General features: G+C 37.5%; 1 protein-coding gene across 1 annotated transcript in view; it reads left to right on the top strand.

Annotated features, from left to right (window-relative positions):
- The window catches only part of ptprr (protein tyrosine phosphatase receptor type R), an 80,971-nt gene extending 59,968 nt beyond the window's left edge, over window positions 1–21,003 (top strand). Inside the window, exons 5-11 of the mRNA XM_020535789.2 lie at window positions 3,985–4,069; window positions 8,749–8,828; window positions 9,424–9,561; window positions 10,158–10,268; window positions 12,999–13,156; window positions 14,179–14,292; window positions 18,139–21,003. Of these exons, the coding sequence (XP_020391378.1) occupies window positions 3,985–4,069; window positions 8,749–8,828; window positions 9,424–9,561; window positions 10,158–10,268; window positions 12,999–13,156; window positions 14,179–14,292; window positions 18,139–18,247 (795 nt within the window). The 3' untranslated portion in view covers window positions 18,248–21,003. The remainder of the gene's footprint in view (window positions 1–3,984; window positions 4,070–8,748; window positions 8,829–9,423; window positions 9,562–10,157; window positions 10,269–12,998; window positions 13,157–14,178; window positions 14,293–18,138) is intronic.
- Window positions 21,004–25,316: the final 4,313 nt, after the last annotated feature.

The following is a 25,316-nucleotide window of genomic DNA, read 5'->3' as shown; positions in this document are numbered from 1 at the left end:
CCATGTGTGGAGGAGATTCTGTCTCTGGTTTAGAGTTTTATCTGAGTTTTATTAAATATTGGTTAGTGATAGGACAATCCCATTTTATACCTCCCGGAATTTTGAACACGAGCAAAGGGCTAACAAACCTGCCAGAGGTTAAAGCAAACCAAAAGCATCAAAAATCAATCTGTAAATAGCCCATGAACAATGGATCCAATGTTTCCAAATTAACAGGCTTCTTTTTCCACATTGTTCAAATCCATTATTTTAACTGTGATTAAATCCTCAATTTGTTTTGTACTTTTTCAAATTAAGCAAGCTAGAAAATCTAGTGCTGTTAATATTTATGGAACAGACAGTTCCAAGAGTCGCTCGGGAGCATTTTTCAATTCCACCGATAACAGGGAGGGGCTTCTTGCAACATTTTCCCAAATGTCACTCAGGAAAGTTCAGGGGTCACTGAAGAGGTCAAAAGTTCCAGTTCGTTGGAGAAGGACGCAAACAAGAACAGAAGCAATCTTCATGTTAGGTCATTTGCAGTTGAATATATGGTCCTATATAGTGAGGTCTCAGGGAAGTCCGAAAGAAGCCATGTGAACTGAAAAGCCCACAGGCATTATTTGCTGGATGCAACTGAGCAAAATTAGAACTCAGGAAAAACCCACGGTCAGTTTTAGGTTGGTGAAGCTAACTGTCAGTGAGGGGCTAAAACTAGGTTTGTAAGTGAGTATTTGAGTGCAGTTTTCAGAGTCCAGGAGAGCATAGTTCCAGGAAAGGAGGGTGATTGACCAGAATGGACCGAATGGAGGCAGTTGTTGAGGCAGTCTATCCTGCAGTGGTTCTTGGGAGGGAGTTTTAAGGCCAAATTGGTGCTAGTGAAGAATTGCAATCCCTTGCAAAATTTAATGAGTTTTGATGACCCACTGTCACATTCACATCTTGGAAGATTTCCTTGGAAATCCATGGGATCTGTCTTGGTCACATTGCTTCTTGATGTGTGCTGTGTGGTATTGATCTCACCCATTACTTATTATCTGGGTTATTATAAAAATGTTGTACATATGTTCTAGATTGTAATACTGGCTCCAAATTTGTACCATAAAGTGTACTTGTTGCTTGTTCAAAGCCATGGAATCTTGTGGCTTTTTTCTCTGAGCAAGTCCTCCAGATCTCATACTTTGTTTACTCCAAAAATAGAAGTTACTCGTTTCCATCCAGATCAGGACATAAATTTGGCGGTCTGGGCAGGGGTCATAACATTGTAAAATAGATAATTAAAGTAGTTCATGATAAAAACCTGTTACCTCACTTGAACTCTTTAAAACTAAGCCACAAATGTGGAAGCAATACAAAACAGTTGCAGAACTTGAACATATATATTCGAATCTTCTAAGCTTTACAAACAAGCTGCCTCATGTAGGTTAAACCAGATATATACTATCTGTTCCAATGCCATTTTGTATTTTCCTTTTCACCACATGGATATAGTTAAAGGACCCACACTGGTGCCCTCCTAAACACAACTGGTCTCAACCAAATAAATGAGTATTATATTGAATGTGTTTGAACATCAGATATTAACTATTTAACGAATATCTTCTTCAAGGGGATCCTGCTGTGTGTTCTGATTATATGGTTGTCATGTTCTCACTGCTATGAATACCTCTTCTTTTTTTGACTACATCTTATGGACCGTTTCCTAATACTAAGTTTACGGAGTAACATTACTGACAGACATCTGTACCTACCAATGTGGACTCAATGATCAAGCACTTAGCCCTGTAAATATATATGGGTACTCATGCTGGTGATAATTTCACTCCTGAACACTATTATCTCCCCATCTCGTTCAGTACATAAATTATTAAAGTAAATTTAAAACTGAATTCAAGGAAAGGAAAGAACAAAACAAGGGGTCTATTTTATAATAACTATTTAGGTCTGGGTTTTAATTAAATGCCCACAAGATATACATAGTCAATATAGTATATATCTTTCCTCATTATCAGCATTATAACCACAGAATCTGATCAGTGTCAAGACACTTATGAAAAGGAGAATTTTGAATACAAAAACGTAGAAACATATGAGTATCTGGAATTGATTCATTTAAGTCTAACATTTAAGAGACTGTTATATACTTGACAGACGTGATCAGAGTTATCCAGGAGTAAAAATTATGATTGAAAGAAAATTTGAAACTGATTTAAGACAGATTTTTTTTTTGGCAGTCAAATAGAGCATTATACATTTGATACATCATGCAACAGAAAAATAAACAAATGTCTTAAAATGTGTGGTTTGACAAGCCTTCAAGTGCCACTACTGCACATGTCCTTTTGTCTAAATTATTGTCTGACCAGACATTGGCCCCACCTAGTGGCCACACTGGGTTACTCAGTTCCTTGTTTCTAGTTTTAGTTTCTCTCAATTTCTATTAGGACATGGTGACAGATGTTTTGCTAAATGCGCATATTCAAGTTTTGCTGGCCTCTGAGGTGTGCCATGGTGTGTCTGAACAGGTTGATTAAAATTAGCGTCTTTTTCATTATTGCATGATAGTGTCATGTCATAGTTGCTGTATGGCTGAGTTGCATCCGGCTGAGCATTATCTTTTCTTAACTAAGCCTGAGTGATGCAAGTCTTTCGGAGGGATTTCCACCACAAGGTCTTGCAGGTTTTCTTGCCATACTGAACTCGTCTCATTAACTACCTCTCCTGCCCCATTGGAATCCATCACGTCTGCTTCTGGGCCCCAGATTACCACAGGCCATTCCTAGAACAACTCGACATTGAGCAGCTTTCCTGGATTCACCAACATCCCTTGCACCCGCGTCATCTTTAACAACATGTTGAGCACATGGACAAGAACTCCCAGTCCAAAGTTTGTCTGCACAGTCCCTGACATTTGCCCTGGACCTGGCAGACAGGGAAAATTGGCGCTGTGTGGGCAGGGACCTAGAGGACCCAGGTGGTGAAGTGGTGGGACTTCCACATCCCCCAGGATCTGCAGTGGAGGCCATGACACCAGACTGTGCCAATCTAGTCTGAGCTTGCCACCCTGGTCCGGTTTCGGATCTGAAACATCAGCTTTCCTGATCCTCTGATGCTGCCTGGTCTGCTGTGTTCCTCCAGCTCCACACTGCGTTATCCCTTACAGACACACATGCATGCACACACACATAGACACACACAGAGGGAAAAAAAACAACTACCTGGGTGTTATGGATGAAGGGAAAACTGGAAAACAGCTCAGTAGTTTCTGTTCACAGGATCTGCTGAGATGGTTCTTGTGCTGATCAGAATGATGCTTCTTGGTCTTTTGTCCCCACATGCTTTAACTTGTTTGCAGGAAACAAGGGTTGGCTGGTGCACACCTATAAATGATCCCTGACATATTACTTAAATTGCTGAAGGAAAGACAGACTGCTCCAACAGTTCAACTAGGCTAAAGTGGTTGTTACTGCAGCGAGAGCTCCTGAACAGATGGAGTTATTAAGGCTTCTCACTGTCTTGTTCACAACCCCAAGCTGTTCAGCTACCCAAGAACAAATCACATAGTCATTGGCAAGCAGGGGGCTTTTTGTCATCAATAATTGGTCACTAGTCCACATACCAATCAACTAATTGTTGCCAGCCAAATCTTCATTCGTACATAGCCCTTAGCTTGAGCTCATCTGCAAGTTACGCTTCAAATACTACTTAAACAAGGAGCTATATAAATAGTGCTTACAGTGAATTAATTGCTAATAAAAGTACAGCAATCTTTCAGGATTCTTTCATTTTTATAACAGTTACTTTTCCCATATCAGTCCACAATTAAAAATACAGAAGAATAAAGAGATATGATATTTTATATTTTATCTTTTATCACTGAAGTAAATTTACTTACTCTTCTAATCAACACAATATTAACAGTAACATTTTCAGGAGCTCAGTACTTTTGTTAAATGTGCAATAACTCAGATTGCATTCTGATATGTACTTTACCTCCCTCTTCAGAGAATTCCACCCAATTTTATTGATGCTGATGAGTTGAATATCCCAGGACATGCTTCTAAAAACAGATATAAAACAATTTTGCCAAGTAAGTCTGAAATATAAATGCTATTTAACAGCAATCCTTATTGTAAATTGGTGCATTTTATCAAAGCTTCCTTTCTCTAGACTGGAAATGTGAATTTGAATGAAATGTCATTGAATTATTGTAGCATTCTTTAATATTATCACTGCTATAAAAACAAAATGCATGCCCAAATATGATGTCGTTATTTTCTTAATATCTGTATTTCTTTATACAATTCACTGACAGTCAGAACTATTGAGATTAAAAGCATTTTAATTTTAAAGCATAATAATTTTACCAAAGCAAACAAACTGGATCTATTTGCTGTTTATTGACCTGAGTGATTAAAATTGAAAATAGCATAATAAATGATATGGTTACCAGTTTATATTTATGTTTTTTTTGTTCTCAAAACAATTCAAAGAATCCCTTCTATGTAAAAAAAACTAATATGGACTAGTATTTAAGAATCATATCATATCAAAAAGAAAGGAAGGAGGAATAAAAGAAAGAGGGAAAGCTAAACAGAAAAAGATCTAAAGGAAGAAACAGAGAGACTGTAAGAAAGAAAGTGTTGATGAGAGAGGCAAAGCAATGTGATGAATTTTTTTCATTTCACTGCAATATCTTTGTAGACAACAACAACCACGATCATATTGAATTGTGGAGCAAGCTCAAAGGGCCAATTGACCGATTTCTGCTCCTATATTCTATATTTCAATGTTTATAATACCATCACTACCAGTATTTTGTGGCTGCAGTATTTACTATTTATAGGATGCACTGCAATAAGTTACTGAAGCTTTTATGGTGCAGCTGTCAAATCCAGAACTACTCTCTTATAGAAGGTTAAGAACAGTGGATGAATTGCAGCACAGTTATGTCCTTGTTCCAGTCCAAAGTCACCCATCATCCTGACCTAGACATATTTTCATTCATTTGTTGTCATGCATCTAACCATGGAGTGTAGCCTTGATGGGAGTGCAATCAGCTCTTGCAGCAATTCAATCAGTTAGCTCATGGAAACCTTCTCACAGGTAACTAGGGTTGGGTAATAAATACTGTGATCTTTGCACATATCCTAAAAATGAATTAAAAAGCTAACAACGATTCACTGTTAAAATTATGCCACTACTCAGGCATTTTAGCTAGCATAATATATAAGTGTACTAAAACAAAAATGATCAAAGATTACAGAATGCACAATTTAGAAATAATCTCATCAATTGAAATTTGAGTCACCCACGCACATACCCATTAATTGGGAAACAACATCTTATTAGAACATATAACATAGCATAGTACGGCACAGTACAGGCCCTTCGGTCCACAATGTTGTGCTGACCTATTATCCTTCTCTAAGATCAAAACTAATCTGCAAACCCTTCATTACACTATCATCCATGTGACTATTCAAGAGTCGCTTAAATGTCCCTAATGTATCTGACTCTACTACCACTGCTGGCAGTGCGTTCCACGTACCCCACCATTCTTGGTAAAGAACCTACCTCTGACATCTTCCCTATACCTTCCTCCAATCACCTTAAAATTATGCCCCCTCGTAATAGTCATTTCTGCCCTGGGAAAAAGCCTCTGACTATCCATTCTATCTATGCCTCTCATCATCTTGCACACCTCTATCAAGTCACCTCTCATCCTTCTTCACTCCAATGAGAAAAGCCCTAGCTCCTTCAACCTTTCCTCATAAGACCTGCCCTCCATTCCAGGCAGCATCCTGGTAAATCTCCTCTGCACCCTCTCTAAAGCTTCCACATTCTTCCTATAATGAGGTGACCAGAACTGAACACAATATTCCAAGTGTGGTCTAACCAGGGTTTTATAGAGCTGCAGTATAACCTTGCGGCTCTTAGACTCAATCCCTCTACCAATGAAAGCCATAGAGATATTGTATGGAGAATTGAACAGTTTTTCTTTTCTCATATTTAAAGTAATATATCTGATGTTATCCAGACTTGCACTGTATGTCACATTTATTACCTGTTTTTCTATCTATAGTTCTCTTGATTTTACTTCCATACATAAAGATTTTTAGTCATTGTTTTCTTTTAAACTTATATTCCTCTTTTCTAGTTGATGGATAATATAGCTACACTATGAATAAACTTAAACTAAAATTAGCCTTGGAATAGCGAGCACAAAGATAAAGTGAGATGAGGAAAAGTGCCTGTAGAAGTTCAATTAATAGATAAACCAAACTTAGGTATGACAAGACGCATACAAAATCAATCTGAAGACAGAACCACATTAATTACATCAAATCTGGCCACAAGCACATGTACTAAAGCAGAGAAGCTCATGGCCATGCAAATCAAATCAGATTAATCAAGTTTGGCAAGTTCAACAATATAAGATATACAATTTCGTACAACTTGATCAAATATTTCAGAATCAGCAAAAATAATAAACTTCAGTTAAAGATACGTCAATTGGGAATATATTTGATCTAATGTAACAAATCATATAACCACACAATTCTTTATCTAAATGGAACTCAAATATAAACTTTTATTTAAGAGAGTCGCTTAAATGTCCCTAATGTTTTATTTAACAAAATGGTCCCAGTTTCCTTTGCTTTTAATATCAGTGACAGTCATCAATCTGTCACCAAATTCCACATGGGGAACAGTACATTTTAATACTTAATACTGTGTGTCTAAATTTCTTTCCTACATTCTTGTTTAAGGTTTGAGTTTCAATAACATGTTTCTTATGAACTTTTGGGAGGATACACTTCTTCACCATTATATTTATGCCATGTTAATGGAAATCCAGTTAGAGAACAGATCTCAGTTACCACAGACTGAACTGTTTTATGGTGGAATTGAAATAGACAGATTATCTTGAGCTCTCTTAAACTTGCTCTTGAACTTAGTTGGTGAATGGATGACGAATGACATTGTGTGCCTAATTGGTCAGTAACAATCCATTGTGTACTTATATTTACAGTGAGCATTACCATTATTAACAAAAATATATAGACCCACTCCACATGACACATTTTCCTACAGCTGTTCTGATCTTGTTCTAAAGTGCCATGACTACTTCCATACTATTCTTGTGTTCTTTTTTTAATACAACAGAGTATCTATATTTATATAGATATAGATAGTTCTGAGGAAGGGTCACTGGACCTGAAATGTTAACTCTGTTTTCTCCTTCACGGATGCTGCCAGACCTGCTGAGCTTTTCCAGCAACTTTGTTTTTGTTCTATATTTATAGGTTTGTTTTTCACTGTTACTTACTAAAGATTTGTATTTAATCATGTCACACAAGTCACAGTCAGTGCAAAGATATGCTGGCTTGGTGGATTAACCATGCTAAATTTGGGTTACGGAGGTAGGGTCTGAGTGGGATAATCTTTAGAGGGTTGGTGCAGACTCAGTGAGCCAAAGACCTCTTTCTGCGCTGTACAGATGCTATGATCTATGATGCAAAACAAGGAAACTTTTCCAAGTATCCATTCCAGCCAACAGGCATTCTCATTTCAGCGCATTTCAGGATTCTTGTTAGATTAGTCAAAGTTCCCTCTCTTCTGTATCAATGAAGGATATTCTGTTCAATTTGATTAATGGCAACATTAGAAGAACACACTATGCACACTTGGGGCAGGTTTTAAGCACAAAAAACTAACAGTGTTTGGATCAGATGGAAGGTGTAAGTGTTAAAAACCCTGACTCCCAACTTGCCTCCAGCTTGCCCACTCTACTTTATTAGAAGCAGGGTGACAAACTCACACCCATAAAGCAGGCTGTCGATTTAAATATTATAATGAGACTGTATGAATCTGTCATATGGACTATTTCAAATTTGATTCTAAACCAGGGATTTCTCGAGCTTCAGGAAACCCATTGGCTAAACTGAGAGCAAGACTGCTGTCCCAGGATCTAACTGCTTTTCTACTCATATGCTGAGTTCAGCGCTTTTGCCTGCCCAGCTCGATGGTCAACGCATTTTTGAGCCTCCCAATCTCCCCCAGACCTCCCATCGGTATCTAATCTACAGGCTTCCAATCTCTGACCATTCCCCAAATCTGATTGTTCAGGCGTCTAATACCTTACTCTAGTATACCCCTTTAATGATCAGTCTCCCCACTTCTCCAAGTCACTCCTTACCTGATCCTGTAAACTCTTCTGCAATGTTTCCTGTCAGACTGTCAATGAGGCTGACATCCAGGCAGGGAACCAGTCGGTGATGTCACACAGAAGTCGTGCAATAAGAACTCCACAGCATATTGGAAATCCCAGTTCCTGGTTTGCCCATATGTTACCTGGCCTCGTTCCTGGGAGATCAAAATGTTTTTTTCTTAAATCTCCAAGATTATCCAATAGCAGCCAAATTAGATTATTTTTGTGTTGTAATTTCTGTCCATTTAACATTTGTCCAATACATTCCAGGTAGATTTCACTTGGGCCATTTTATTAATTATATCTTCCATCTGTGATTTTATTTGGTATTGTCTGTAACTACTCTCTACATGTGTAATAACAACAGTGTCTCACTCAACTAGGAATCCAGTTGGAGACATCAAGTGACAACTCTAAGCCCAGAGGTTAAGGGTATCCTTTACCTCTTCAAACATTCAGATTACTGAATAACTTTATTTTGCATGATTTGTTTAGATTTTGACCAGTTCCTGCAATGTTTGATATTCCTTTTAAAATTGTCTTGCCATTTTTAGACCCACAGACCCGAGTCTGCCTCAAATCAGAAAAGAATGATAATCACCTGAACTCCTATATTAATGCTAACTACATTCGGGTAAGATTATTTATGTGTTATTGTAATAGAACATAGAAAAATTTACTTGTCTAACCTCATATCTTGGCTCAGTTTAACTGAGCTCAGTATTAATTTTGCACATGTCCTTTCAATAAATACCTAACAAGTTCTAAATTCCATTTTGTTCCAACTAGTAGTGGGAGACATTGTTGCCTATTTTAATCTTGCGCAAGTAATTCTCAATGGTGTCAGTTAGATATGGCTTTCATCTTTCCTCCTGTTTGTTCTGTGATCTATCTCAAAACCTTCTAAAGTTATAGCTTATCTTCCTATTTCCAATGTCCTGGACACATTTTCCTTATTTAAAGAAAGTCGTCTTTCATTTGTCTTTATAAATATTTTTCTATAGATTTGGTTTCCTACATAGATGTACCAGGAATTCTTTTTATGCATAATGATTTATACTAGCATATCAAGTCACCCCAGTGCAGTCCTATTACTTAACTGGTTTATTGTGTTATTGTGAGCATTGACCTCCTGTCATTCCCTGCACAATTTCAATCCTACATGAATGGATAGAATTTCGTACAAGTGTGCCTATTATTGACCACTTTTGTTTATCTCTTTCATACAGGGATATGGAGGAAAGGAGAAAGCATACATTGCTACCCAAGGCCCTATGATAAATACAGTAAATGACTTCTGGGAAATGGTTTGGCAGGATGATTGTCCAATTATTGTGATGATTACAAAGTTAAAAGAAAAGAACGAGGTATGTGAATATGAAAGCTTTTTTTTTTACTCAATTTGACATTTAAAGCGAAACAGTGTTAAAAGATTAATGTCTATATGGTTGGCAAGTGAAATCTGATTATAGAGACATTGCGCTGGAGAATGCACCAGTTAATGATGATTGACAGTAAATGCCAGGCTTTGTTTAAATATTAAACCAAGCAACTTGACTCTGATCGGTAAAGCATTGCCCCGTGAAATCAACCAGCGAATGGCTGTAACCTATTTTGCTGAGTCAAAACAAGCACAATGTATGCACATGTTCTTTCTGTCTTCAACAAACAGGGTCCTTGTATTTATAAATGTATGTGTATTGGAAGCTACACGCATTAACACAGAGGCCGTTCTACTTATCAGAATCCACTTGTCAATCAATAGGCACTCTCCTGCAGTCTAAATGTTGGTTCTCCTTAAATTACCTAAATCATCATTTGATTTTGTTCAATTATTCTAAATGCACCATTATCATTTAGAAAAACTTATCATACAAACTGTTGAGAACATTTGATATGAGCAGAGGATATCAAAATGTAAAGTTATTCACACTCTCTTACACTTGGCTTCTTATATTTTCAGAAATGTGTTGTCTATTGGCCAGAAAATCAGGACACCTTTGGCAGATTTGAAATTGTTGTAAACAATACGAAGGAATGTGATGGATACACTATTCGGGATTTAAGTATTAAGGTACTAAAGCAATAATCGATTTACTCAGTTAATACTTGCAAAATGTAGCAGGTGGATTCAATCTTGTTAATTATGATTTTGCATATTCTCCGTTTTCAAAATAAATGGTCCAGAATTTTTTACTGTCAAAGTAATGAGAGGCTAATTCCGCTCACTTTTATTAGTTTACACATGATACAGTAATTACAGGCAAGGGGCAAATATACAGGTGAATGCAAATATTCAGATGCTCCTTTGTGAATTGTAACTCGTTGCAGTTAGCTTTACAATGCAGCCTCTGCCTCCCAGGCTAACAATGAAATGCACTGGGTGGTGTGAAGTTGCATATTTATATAATAACTACAAAGAAAATTGCATAGAATGCAAAGTTCTTTACATTTACACTTGCATGGATTCTGTTCAGAGAATGTTCACTTGGAAGATTCCTGATATGAAAGGGTTGCTATAAGAGGAATAGTTGAGCAATCTGCTCATTGGAAGTTAGAAGAGTAAGCGATGATCATATTTAAAAATATAATACCCTGAGAGGACTGATGGAGTGGATGCTGAAAGGATCCTTCTCTTGTAAAATATATTAAAACTATGGAACATAGTTTAAAAATAAGAGTCTCCCATTGAAGATGAAAATGAGGTGAATTTCTTTTTCTTAAAGGGCTATGGGTTTGTGGAATTTACTTTCTCGCAGAGCAGTACTTATCCTCAAAAAGGGGAAAGAAAGAAACAAACAGAGGCAAATCCTCCAAGCCATTGTCAAGTTCTGTCTAATATTAAAAATCAGTAGAATGGCTAACATTTCAAAGTAGGAGAATGAAGATGAATACATGGTAGAAAGAGAAGGCTGGTGATGGGGAGAAATTTAAAGAACAAAGTGAACAAACAATTTGTAGACAAAAAAGACTGCAGATACTAGAATCCAAAGTAGACAGACAGGAGGCTGGAAGAACACAGCAGGCCAGGCAGCATCTGGAGGAAGGGAGCAGTCAACGTTTCAGGTATTACCCTTCTTTAGGACTGAATGTAGGGGTGGGGGAAACTGCAGATAAAGTTGGGGGGGGCGGCATGAAGGCAGAATGGTGGTGATAGGTGGAGACTGGTGGTAGATACGACCTGGTTGGTCGATGGGCGGGATGAATCCGGTTGGTGGCTGGAAGAGAGGGTCAGAAGGTGGAATGGAAGGGAGGAGGTGGGGCTGGAAGGGGAGCCGGGGAATGGGGAGGGCAAGGTTATTTGAAACTGGACAACTCAATAAGGTGTTGCTCTTCAAATTTGCATTCCGAGTTGCTGCAACACTGGAGGAAGCCAAGGACGGACATGTCAGAGGGGGAGTGGGACAGGGAGTTGAAATGGGCGGTGACTGGGAGGTTGGATTGGCCGTTACGGGCCAGGCGGAGACGCTCAGCGAAACGGTCACCTAGTCTACGTTTGGTCTCACCAACATAGAGAAGACCACATCGGGAGCGCCGGGTGCAGTAGACTAGGTTGGAGGAGATACAGGTGAAGCTCTGTCTCACTTGGAAGGACTGTTTAGGGCCATGAATGGAGGTGAAGGAAGTGGTGTGTGGGCAGGTGTTACATCTTTTATGGTTACAGGGGAAGGTACCAGGTAGGGTGGAGTGGCTAGTGGGGAGTGGCGAAGGGAACGTTCCTTGCAGAAGGCAGAGAGAGGTGGGAGTGAAAGATGTTCCGGATGGTGGGGTCTAATTAGTGTTGGCTGAAGCGTTTGAGAACGATACGTTGGATGCAGAGGCTGGTGGGGTGCAAAGTGAGGGCGAGGGGGACCTATCTTTATTATGTTTGGAGGAAGAGTGGTGGTCAAGAGCTGTGGAGCAGGGAATGGAGGAGGGCTGTCTGGATGACAGAGGGGGAGAAAAGAGCATTGTTTGAAAAAGGCGGACATCCGGGATGCTGGGGAGTCAAACATCTCCTCGTCAGAGCAGATGCAATGGAGACGGAAGAATTGGGAAAACTGGATGAAATTTTTGCAGGATACAGGGTGGGAGGAGGTGTAGTCTTGTAGCTATGGGAGTCTGTAGGTTTACAGTAAATGTTTGTCCATAAACTGTCACCGGAAATGGAAACGGAGAGGTCAGGAAAGGGGATGGAGGTGTCTGAGATAGACCAAGTGAATTTGAGGGCGGGGTGGAAGTTGTTAGCGAAGTCGATGACCTGCTCCAGCTCAGCCTGGGTGCAGGATGCAGCACCTACGTACTCATCGATGTAACAGCAGAAGAGTTAAAGAACAGTACTGGTGTACGCACTAAAGAGGGGCTGTTCCACAGAACCAACAAACAAACAGGTGTAGCTGGGGCCATGGGAGTGCCCATGGCCACCTCCTGGATTTGGAGAAAGTAGGAAGGATTGAAGGAAAACTTATTGAGTGTGAGGACTAGTTCGGCGAGGCGGAGGAGGGTATTTGTGGGGTGGCACTGGAGGGTCTGTTGGAGAGGAGAAAACTGAGGGCCTGCAGGCCATCCTTGTCGGGTATGGACATGTATAGGAATTGAATGCCCATAGTAAAGATGAAGTGCTGGGGGCCTGGGAACTTGAAGTTACCAAATAGGTGGAGGGTGTGGTTTGTGTCCCGGATGTAGGTGGGGAGTACCTGGACCAAGGGGGAGAGAATGGAGTCAAGGTAAAAAATAACAATTTACTTTGGCCCGGTAACTATTTCCTGGGGTCTCTGGGCAAACTCTGGAAGGACAATAAGTAAATTTACTTGTTTCTTTTTAGGATGGGAAACAGTCTAGAAATGTAAAGCACTACTGGTACTCATCCTGGCCAGATCACAAGACTCCAGATACAGCACAATCACTCTTGGATCTCATACATGAAGTTGAAGAAAGTAGACAAGCTGCAGGAAACAGGGGTCCCATTATAGTTCATTGCAGGTGAGAAACCATTTTAAGTAACTCCCAGGTGTAGCAAATCTACCCAAAATAGGCAGAGGAAACATAACAATATGTGACTGTGAGTGCTTGGTGAGTCGAGGAAGATGCGAGTTTGACTACTTTGTGTTATTTTTGCCTCATCTTAGTTTTTATCACAAAAAAATGCTAGCACGTTTTCCAACAAGCAATATCACTCAGAAATATGAAAATTCATTCTCCATTGCCATTAGGAAAGGAAAATGGCTAAGCAGTCACATATATCCTCATTATTGAAATGTCATTGTACAGTCAATGCAATAAGATTTCAATTTATAATGCTTGGAGAAATAATGTCTGCACCTTTATCAGAATGGCAGCATTGACTGTATTTGGTTTGCGCTTATGCATCATTGTACTGTGATTTGAAATCAAGGGATGAATTTTGGATTTGGGCTTGGACTCCAATGTCAAGACCAAATATGAGATTCAATCTCTCACTTGGTCACTGAGCAGTAATCTTCCCCGAATCATCCAATTAGTGGGCAGAGGGCATTTCACTGTCCCAAAACCCTTCATCATGAAAGGAGCTGCAGCCTGGCCAGGAGGAGATTTGGCACTTCCATATTGACGTACTTTCTCAGCAATTTTAAAGAAATTTTAAAAAAGGAATGTTTTGTTTTGGCTAGACCATCATTGTGAAGAGGAGTGCCCAGTGATTATAGCTGTGATCATGTATTTGAAGACGGCTCATGGTCAGCTCAGAACAGAGCCTCCAACTTACATTGTGTCACCTCCAGGCAGCTGGCTTGTTCCTGATGCTGAAGGTGTCTTGCAAGGTGGCTGTGAATTCAAGTTGTTCTGATAGTTAACTGAATTAACCTGTAAACTACCTTAGCAACTTATTTCCAATCTTATCCCTGTTAATGTAAAGTGCAAATTTATGTATCTGCCTGTCTCTATTTTGCCCCCATATTGGCATCAAATTCAGTGCTAATTTCCACCTCATGAATCCTTTTAATGTTGAAAGTAATTGTTGCATTTAGTGCAGGGATTGGGAGGACAGGCTGTTTCATTGCTACAAGCATCGGGTGTCAACAGATAAAAGAGACCAACGAAGTGGACATTCTTGGAATTGTGTGTCAGATGCGGACAGACAGGTCAGTGTTGATGCTTTCAAGATTTCTAAAATCAATATTCAATATGTTGTGTGACTTAAGGAGTGGATAGAAATTTTTTAGACAGTAACATTTCCAATTTTAGCTTCAGATGTCAATGTCATGTACTGTTAACATAGAATATAGCACACCTACTTACCAGTTGCAACATGCAATAAGATGCCATCCTATCAACATCAGAAACACTTCATCTCATTTTATTGAAATTCCACATAATCCATTGTTTGTACAAGTCAGGATTCAATTTCTGCCAAATTATTGCATGCAATCATGTTGCTTCATCTGCCTTCAAAACAAACACATTTCAAAATAAACTTTATTGTTGTACCATGCCTTCACATATTCTGAGAATATGAAAGGCACTACGTCTGACTATTGCCTAATATTCTTCACTTTTCAGATTGCATACCGCTTCTATCTGTGTCCATGCTAAGTAAACTCTACCTCCAAGTTACTTACTAAAGCACTTTCAAACTCTCAACTATCCAACCTTTGTCCTCTGTTCAACATAATAATCTTTCAATTATTAATCTGTTCAGCAAATCCCTATTGTTGACTCAGTAAGACACCAATTTTCTCCCACTCTGACCATTCCCAGTAGAATTGTCTCCAATTTCATGCCTTCAAGCCCAAAGGATGCAGATTTAACTGTGTTTGATGCACAATAGGTGAGATATTCAGCATTAGATTTGACTGAGAATGTTGATCATGACTGTGCCACATGCTTCACTTTTAAAATGACTCTCCACTCCAGGAAGTTTTCCCTACAGTCGTTCCTTTTCCATGGTCCCTTTTTCCTAAATCCCAACAAGTGCAATAAGCTTTTAGGTTTCATGTTGCTAAGATTGTTACTATCCTCTTGTCCATCCCGACATTTGGCTTGTCAAGGGTCTTCTCACCACAGTTCTGAATCAGTGTCTTTTTGTAGCGTCTCTCACATCATATTGTATCTGAGTTATTCTTGTTCATGAGACTCTTAGCCTACCCCTAGACCCCATTCTGACAAAGGAAGGTGAATATTAATGTTAATTGATGTACTTGTGTCAAAATATTTCATGATTGTTTTGCTGGTTTAAGATTTAATTTGCTGAAATTGGTTGTCTCAATAAAACTGACCATGACCTCATGTCAAAAATTGAGAGATTCAGCCAATTACTCTAGTCCTGGAACTTTCTCTAAATTATACTTATTTTCCTTGGCACACAGGTCTAAAAAATACAATTTAAAAGTTTTCATATTAAAAGTTACTTAATTTATACAAACTGACTAGAATGCGCCAATTAAAATAGAAAATGTTAGTTATTTTAAGCCAGTTTCAAAAGCTTAAGTCTAATTGCTAACCTATTAAGTATGTTTATTTTTGTTGAACTATCAATTTTCAGCCTGATTAATAAAATTATGTGAGGTTACTACTCTTAAATACATCAAAGTTTCTTTTTTATGAAAAACTAATCTGTTATATTCTGTTACTTTGTCCAATTGCAAGACTAACAGAAGGCTTGAGTTCATGAATATGCCAATTAATTTTATTGGAAACTTGAATCATAGCCTAACCAGCATCATTCTCAACACAATTTCAGTGCAATTTTCCAATTGCGTGTAAAATGGAAACACTATCATTTTGCTCACTACTTCCAAATCCAAATGATTTATATACATTGAGAATAAAAATTGTCCAAACAATGGCAAACATTGAAACCTTAAATCTATTGAAAACTCATTTGCCTTAATTCATTGTATCATGTCCATCAACCAACTGTCTTCCAATGATTCCACTTTTCTTCTTATATTCTGGATTGTTTTCCAATAAGTGTCTTGTGAGACACCTCATCAACACTTTGTAACAATACAATTAAATCTCACCTTTAGTAAGGCTCATTCTATTGTTTCTTCAAAGATGAACTCTCAAGTTGATGTTTACCATATCTGTACTGTTCTTGATTAAGAGATGCATTTATAAAAGCTCACTAATTTCACTTTGAATTATTGATTCTTTGTCTGAATTTTTACTCCTGAGTGGGGAGCATGAGATGTTCAATTTTACAGCAAAAGCAGAAATTGCTGGAGAAACTCAATAGGTCTGGCAGCGTCTTCTTCTGCAGTTCTAAAGCAAAGTCTTGAAATGTTACCTCTATTTTCTCTCCAAGATGCTGCCACATTTGCTGAGTTCCTCCAGCTATTTCTGTTTTTGCTCAAATTTCCAGCATCTGTAGTTCTTTGTTTTATTTTTAGTGAAGTTTTCCAGTTCCACCTTGGGAGAAACTTCCCCAAAGAGTGGAAATTTCATTCTGTGGTGAGAACAGGGACAGTTATAGATGGAGTCATTTTCTTCATGAGATCAGGATTAGAATCTGGTCTATATATTTGAAGTGCTCCCTTTTCAGTTGCAAGAGTTTTGCATGGAAATTACAATCACTGTCAGACATAAGTAGCGATGATTGGTATGAGAGGTTATTTAATGCAGTGAAGTCAGTAGTAGATATCTTAAATCTATTAAATTTCATCTCAGCATGGTCTCTGAGTTCTGCCTCTGCTGTGTTCCAATTGAGTTAGAATAGACAGTGTAAGGGCAAATGCTAGTGAGTGGGGTCATGAGTTGGCAAAGGTACTGTTAGGGGCTATGGGTTTGAATGGGTTTCATGTGTTTTCAAGTATTACTTAGTTGGCACAGAAGATATAAGGGGCCATGGAGATGAATGGAGGGACACATGTTGCCATTGACTTAATCAGGGGCCATTGAAAGTGGATAGGTGACATGCATTGGCCTGAGATGGCATGGATGGTTCGTGGGAACTAGTTAAGAGAGAAGAAATAGTGCAAAAGGCTGAGGACCATAATGGAACAATGCAAATAAAATGAGGTCCCAAAGAACAGAAGTGGGCCTTTTAACAAGCACCCCCTTTACACTCACCATCTTTGTGTCCACCATCTCACTATTTCCAGGGACAGCAAACCTGACTCCAGCGTGTACCCACTCTCCATGATCTCACAATCGAGGGTGTTTTTTTTCTGGTGGGTTGGGGGAGTAAGAAATTTCCCCAGCTCTGCAAGCTCCCCTTATGAGTGAAAATCTGGGCCAGGGATTAAGAAGCACTTAATAAGGTAGAGGCTGTTTTCCTCACTGTTTATTCTCCTGGAATGCTGTAGAGATGCTCGATGTTGACATCCACTAAAGTGAGGAGTTTCCTACATTTCAAATATCTACATCTTTTACTCTGACAAGTTCAACAGTCTTCCCTAAGATTTATGAATGACAAGTAGTTTGGATTTGGGACTCTGTGTCTGTTTCCATAAATGCTGACAGATATCCTGTGTATTTCCAGCATCTACAGTATTTTGCTTTTATTTTCAAAATAATCACTTTCTAATAGGAAATTATGCTTTAAAGTTGCTGGTTGGAAATAATATAAGGAGCTCAAATTTATCTAAAATTACCTGGTATCAAAATGCAAAACATCGATCTTATTTCTTAAATGTATTTCTAAAAAATGATCAATTCTTCATCTCACATTCTTTATTTGCTTATTTTAGGCATTTCTGTGCAATATAATTCACTCCTTTACAATAGAATTCAAGATCATGAACAAAATGTCCTTCCACTGCTCGCATATCCAGTAAAGATCCAATTACTTTAAGTTACACTATTGCATTAAAATGGATCACAGCACACCAGAACAGAGTTACTGTGTTCAATCAATAATCTGACATCTGATTTCCGTGTTCTGAAACTCACAGCTGAATTAATTTGAAATAATATTAGCTGTGTAAAGATCTCATATGACCTTGTTTCACAAATATTATATGGCTTACCCAACTTCTTTCTTTTAGGGGTGGAATGATCCAGACAAGTGAGCAATATCAATTCTTGCATCAAACATTATCTCTTTATCAAAGCAATCTCTCAAAGAAATCTGATTCAACTTCAACTTCAAAGTGAAGCGCATCTCTATTTGATAAGACAATGGTGAATGTTTCAAATAAAATGTATCTAGAGAACAAAAGAGTATAATATCACGAATGTGACAGCAGAAAATATACTTCAGCAATTGCATTACTTTAATTTTATGGTACAGTAGATTTCCATTTATCTGTAATGTAAGATATTAAAGCTGTGATCCTTAAATGTTTATCAGCGGTTCAGTGGCAATTCCAACAGCATTTCAGAATAAGATTCTGACCATTTTTCTGATTAGATTTTATATAATGGTCATCTATCTTTAACACATCACCTTTATGTTTTACACTGTATTTGCTATTTAACAAAGCACAGAGAACCCTATAGAAATATAAAAAGGATGAAGATTTATTTCATCCAAATTTATGCTCTTAAGTCTAATTCAAAATGTGTTAAGGTTCCATCAAGTTTTTTTTAAAATTAATTTGCAACACACAACATTTACTTAACTAGGAAGATTATTGTAGTGGGGAATGACGTATTGACCTTTTGTCAGTTCAGCAACCACATCACTGCAAGTGCCACAATCATTAAAGTGCTATGACAAAGTGCCTCAACCCAGCTTCAAGGAATATCCCATACAAAACTGCTGTACAGTAGCAGTTATAGAGCTGTTTTCTTTAAAAGGTGTTTTATACATTGAAGAGAGACTTCTGTAAGTAAAAAAAAATGCTTGAATACCATTCATTTTCAATTTTAGTGATTTAGAGCACAACAATATCGCAATAATGCGATGATTCATGTATGTGGTCCAATCATCATCACCCTTTCTCTAATACTGACAAAATCTTTCCTTACTCAAAAACACCAGTATGCCCTGAAATGTACATAAATTTTGTGTGGTGTTTTTATTTTATAAGGGATGGCATTGAAAACAGTTGGAAAACTGAACAATTAGATAAAATAAGGAAGAGTGAGGATCTTGGAAATTATATCCTTTCTGTAGCATTTCAAATCCCAAAAGAGATTGTGAAACATCCAGTAAAGCCTGTGTCAAGAGGATCAAGTTGCTTTGCCAACTATTTGGATAAACATTGACTTGTGGCGGAATTATTTCATCCTTTGTAGAGATGCATTTCCTCATCAGTCAAATAACAAGTAGCACTGAAGGAATCTGAAAGTGTCACATACTGACCCCTCCCGCCCTGAGACATATGTGCATTTTGCTTGTTGGAGGATATGAATACAATTGTTGGGTAGGGAGTAATCACAAGCCACTAAGAACTTGATGAGATTACTGTGCCTGCCAATTCATTCAGTTATTCTCCCCTCAGCAGTATTTATGTTTTCACGTTTTATTTCAATCATTAGAACCCACTTGAGCAGAACAGAGATTTTCAAATGCCAAGCACCAATTTTCTAACAAATGATGTGAATACAAACTTACATATTTTCCAGTCCAGTCAAGTTGATTGCTTTAGGCTACAAGTGACTGAATATATTAGTCACTACTTTTAATGCAGAAAGTTATTAAACCGTTGTAATCTGCTATTGCATTGTATTTTTCTGAATTATTTGCCAACAGGGCCCTGGGTCAGTTATTTACATATATTGACATCAGTTGTCCCCATGGAAAATCTAAAATCCAGAACTTGGTGGTGTGGGAAAATTTGAAAATTGAAATCTTTGCCCTGCCATCAGTCAGTATAGCATCTAATTGTAGTTACCACGATTGTTAGTTGGAATGGACATTTAGCATGTTTATCAGTAAGTGATGCCAGAAATTACTGCAGAAGTCTCCTTCAATGAAATAATTATCCTTAGCTCTGCCTTCATTTCAGGTAAAATATAACTGAGCTTCATTTCATAATTTTATACTTTTTTTAGTAAATACCAGAATAAATGGAAAGTTATTGTAAATAATGCATTGCAACTTCCAAAATGGAGACCAATTTATTTTTATATGTACTTTTCATATTGCAAATTAAAATAACAACATTTTTACAGCTTTTAATAAAAATCATAAATTTTTTTTTAAAAATTCAGTACTTAATGAAATTATCTAAACTGGATTTAATTTTGTTTAGGGTCTTTATTTTTTGTGAAGCAAAATGGAAAAATATTCTGATTTGCACATTAGATATTGTGCTCTTCTGTGTAACATAATGGAGTTTGTAATGTTGAAAAATGTATTGAATAAGTTGTGATTTTTCTCTTTTGTGTTATTTCTTTGAGTGTGCTGCTAAATTGTTGTATTGATAAGAAACTTAAATTTGCACAGCTTGATTCTTTTACCTATAGTGTTTACACTGGTTATAGGCAAATATGATTTAATATTATGTTACAAAAGAATGGATTTCCTCCAGTCAATAATTTTAGAAAAACAATTCTCTGTACTATGACTACCCTCTTCTTTTATGTAAACTCATTGAAAACAGGATTTTTATTCCCATGTCTGTATGTAATTGACGTTTAGAAATAGATAAAGGCAGATGGTTAAAATGAAAACATAGGGTATACCTGAGCAGAAACTTGAGACCAAATTCTCAAACATTCTTACATAAATTCCGAAGCATGATCTGATTTTGCACTGAGATTTTATTTTTACTGAATGCTGTCAAAACTTGGGACACACTCAATTCGGCTGTGGATTTGTAACCCAATCCCCCACCTCTCTGGTGCTGCACTTGGATAACTAGTCAGCCGAATTACATATTTGTGATGTCCACTTTGAGAGCAATATATTCCATTTGTCAACTCAGTTTGTGTAAGGCACAAATAAAAGGACATTAGATTTATTTTGTTACTAACTTTCCATGGAATGTTTACTCTGCCAAATGCCACATAAATAATGGAGGAACAATCCATGTTAATGAGACCAGAAGTCTGTGTGTTGTGTCTGTTTGATGGTGTTGCCTTTCATAACCCTATGGATGAGATATTGATGAGACTGTCTGGATATAACTGTTACTCTCTTGTCACAGGAGAGAAATGATTTGATCAGTTTGAACACACTGTCCTGACTTGCCCTTCACTGTTGCTGGGCTATAATGCTGGAAGCCTCCTCATAGTCTTTCGGATGTACCTACACAACATGGTTTGCAGCAGTTCAAGAAGGTGGCTCATCCCCACCTCCTCAAGGGTAGTTAGGGATAGGTAATGAATGCTATACTTCTGAGTGATACTCATATCCAATGAATAAATAAACCGCTGTTACATTAAGGGCTGACAGGCCATCTCTGTCATGCTGCATTTCCAACATGTTGATGGAATCCTTTCTAGCAGATGGCTTATTGTCTGTTTAAAGGCATAAAATACAGGTGCATTCACGAAAACAACAATGTCTTGAAACATCAACAACTAAAGCAGAAATATAATCCTAAGATAAAGTATGGTAATAGTATTCCCCAGATAAGGCTAAAAAATTTTGAATTTGAAATATCCAAAGATTGTCTAATATAAAAACTTTGTCATTCCATTTATCATGTTGTTTTTATCTTTGCAATTGTCCATAAGGTGAAAGAAACAAAAAAAAAGCTTGTGTTTGTTTAGATCAAACAGCTGACTAACTTAGTTCTAAGATGCATTTACTAATAAGCACAGAGAGGGGGAAATGCAACAATTTAGGGCAATGTAGCTGCACTTTTAACTTTGGTGAATGTATACTTTTTGTTTTTCACACATCTAAGTCTCCAACTAAGACTTCCAATTCTTCAGTTTCACTTTAAATCATTCTTTAAGTCCAAGCCAGGTTACACGAATGCCATTTATATCTATTAATTATTATTGTAAAATAGTGAGTAAAATGTTCTGATCATTGCCATTGTTAAATAAAATGACTACTTGCCTTTGTATTAGAAAGCTTATTTTGAGATGGTGAAAAGTTCTTTTCCAGTACCAAATTCTTGACTGCCATTTTTGAAGAATTCTATTATTTATAATGTATGAAATAAAAAAACAATTCTATATAACATTTTTGTTGTCATGGTTGTTGATTGTACTCCAAGTCTGCAGGGTTTTCTGCTTATGGTGAGAAAAAATACAGACATTAATCTGAATTTTCCCTTATACAGTTATGTGTGATGATGCTGCCACTTTGAAAAGGTTATTTTGTCCTTGGTTTATTTTTGAAGAGAGGCTGTAAAGGCAGAGGTACTGAACTGGCCACTGTAAACGACTTACGTAAATAACTTAGAAGGCCTTTAGGTTATTTTTTTAAACAGTTGAAACAATGAAAGGGGAATAGCCAGTTCTCACAGACCAGGCTTCTTAGTTTCTTTTAGCTTTAGCAGTAAGAAGCTGTTTGGGTTCCAGGAAGATTTGGAGCTATAATGAATGATTCCTATTTGTTACTTTCCCTGAAATCTTCCTTGATGTTTTTTCCTTCTGGATTGGACAACTGCATGTAAGAATGTGTATCTGAATTTACCTTTTGCCAAGGGGTCTGTTTATGGAATGTTACTATATTGGAACAGTTAATTAGCATTAGGTACTGTACCTATTATTCAGTTAAGTTTTCCAATGGTTAAGTTATTCTAAATTCCTCTTTCTTTTGTTTGTATTTTAACTGTAGTGTTTAAATAAATTGTGTTTCACTTAACGTTGAATAGCTTGGCCAGTTGCATCGCATCTGGAACATTCACTTCACATCCACCTTTAAACTAAGAAAATGTTAGTGTCTGGGCTACCTTCTTAAACTATTTCGAGTGGGTCTGGTCTGGTCCAAAACACATGATAGTAACAAAATAATGACATTCAATGTTTGGCTTCCATCATGTGATTTAAATATGTGGGAATTACATGGACTAAAATGGTTTCAAAAGGAAACAAAAAGCATTGACTTAAAAATGTCTGCAGTAATTATTTGACTACAGGTTGTGCTACGGTTCAGGAAACTATCATTTACATATATTGCATATTATGTTACCATCCCTTTTCTCTCTGGAGCACTATTTCCTTTTTAACAATTTACTTGTGTTCAAGTGAGTTTGATGTCATGCCTTTATTAGATTTCCTCTGGGTTAAACAAGTAGTAAAATTGATATTCCTTTCATTCACTGTTTAGGAATGAGAAAGAACTGAAATTAACAGTGTTATCCAAAAAGGACTGAAACCAAATAGACAAGAAGACGCTGATACCCCTTATTTTGGCTTACATTGGTACAATAATTTTCACATATTGGAGATGAAAGGCACCACCTGTAACTTTCTAGCCTGAAGAAGAGTTGTATTGGTCTCAAACCTTTATATCTCTTCCTCTGTCCACAGTTGCTGCCAGAGATTCTCTAGCATTTATGCTTTTATGACTACTCTTTTTGTCTGGTTTCCAGCATCTGCCGTAGTTTGCTTTCATTAAAAATAAGAAGCTCAGTCATTGGAAAACACAAACCAGCTGGATTTCAGGAGATAGTAGGAACTGCAGATGCTGGAGAATTCGGGTCTAGGCCCGAAACGTCAGCCTCTCTGCTCCTGTGATGCTGCTTGGATTTCAGGAGGTTGCTTTTGGCAGATCAGAAGAGATGGATTTATGATGAGAACTGAAGAAGTGTTTCTCTCTCTCTGACTCTCTATCTCTGTCTCTTTCTCTCTGGAAGAATGAGGTCTGGTAACAAAGCAAATTGGGAAACATCTGAATACAGAGAACTTAAGGATATCTACAATATTCACAGCTGCCATTGATCCAGAACATCCCTAACCAAATGTGGCCTCAAATTAAAACCTAATACCTCAAGAATAAACTTAAAACTGTTATTTTTTTTTTTGGCTGGGCACTACCCTTTTTAACATTTTACTTATGTCAGTCTGTGTTTGAATGTTTTAATAGTCTTTGTTATTTTTTCTCTGAGTCAGACAACAAAGAGAATTTTTCTTCCTTTCACTTAAGAAAACCTTGTAATTGGCTCCTTATCGTTTCCGGTGATCCAGTTAACTGCATTTTCACAGGAGAAAGGTAGAGCTGCACACTCTATCAATATTAAACCTTTGTTGTGGCCAACTTAGGAAGTTGAAAAGAGGGAAGCTGATTCACCTCGCATCAACTGGTCACAATAACACCTATGGATTACATTGCATCTTGGCATAGGAATTTTAGGAATGATTCAAACTGAAATCTATTCCTAGAAGAAATAAAGCTTTCAACAAGGTTTGTATATCTGGTTTTCAGAAGTAAGCAAATTTCAGGCTTTTTGGCCAGAAGTCCCAAAATGTTACACACTTTAGTTCCCATGTCCTAGACTGTAGGTCCCCTTCCTTCCTCCCAATAGACAATGGTGATGCTAGTAGCATTTTTTTTCTGAATGCAGTGAAAACATTAACACAATTGTATTGACACAGAATGCAATATGACAGGATGACAATTAGTTCCACTAGACTTTTTCACTCTCTGTAAGTAAATAAATTCTGAAAACCTCACAGATGATCTTTATACACCTTGATATGTGAGCAAGATGTATAAAGCAGAGAGGATATATGAATGACGACAGGACAATATCAATCTATTTAATTCTGGAGACAGCCATACCCCTTAGATTAATTACATCAAATTTTGCCTGTGGAAAGGGGCAGGAGGATACGACCACAAGTGAGGCAGGTATGGTGATCCAGAATTTAAGTTTGGAAGACCTTTGGCCAGTGTCCTTATCCAATAGGTACAAGGTTTCTTCTCCCTGTGTGGATGAGAGCACAGGGAGGATGAGGAAAATGATCACAGCACTTATCCAGTTATGATGGTCTATATGGATTCCAACAACACAAGTAGAATCAGGAAAGACATTCTGCTATGGGATTATGATCAGAACCATAAAGGTAATAATCACTACCAGAACTATGTGCAAATTGGTGTAAAATAAATAAGATTAGAGAGGTAAAGACATAGTTCAGATTTATGTGGCCCTGACACTCATACTACAAAGAGAGAGATGTTCCATTGTTTGGGTTTCATTTGAATGGTGTTGGGACCAGTGACCTAGAGGATCATATAACTAGGTTTGTAGGTAAGCCTTTAAACTAAATCATGTTGGTGAGCATTCAATTGAAGGGAAGTTTAAAAAATCAAAAAGAAACTGAAGAGCTGAGGTGCAGTGTACGATAGAAGCAAACAATATTCAAAGTG

Source organism: Rhincodon typus, chromosome 25 (assembly GCF_021869965.1).
Source record: "Rhincodon typus isolate 14 chromosome 25, sRhiTyp1.1, whole genome shotgun sequence".
NCBI classification, from domain to species: domain Eukaryota; kingdom Metazoa; phylum Chordata; class Chondrichthyes; order Orectolobiformes; family Rhincodontidae; genus Rhincodon; species Rhincodon typus.
Note: the sequence above shows the minus strand (reverse complement) of the source record. Positions and strands in the feature narration are given on the sequence as shown.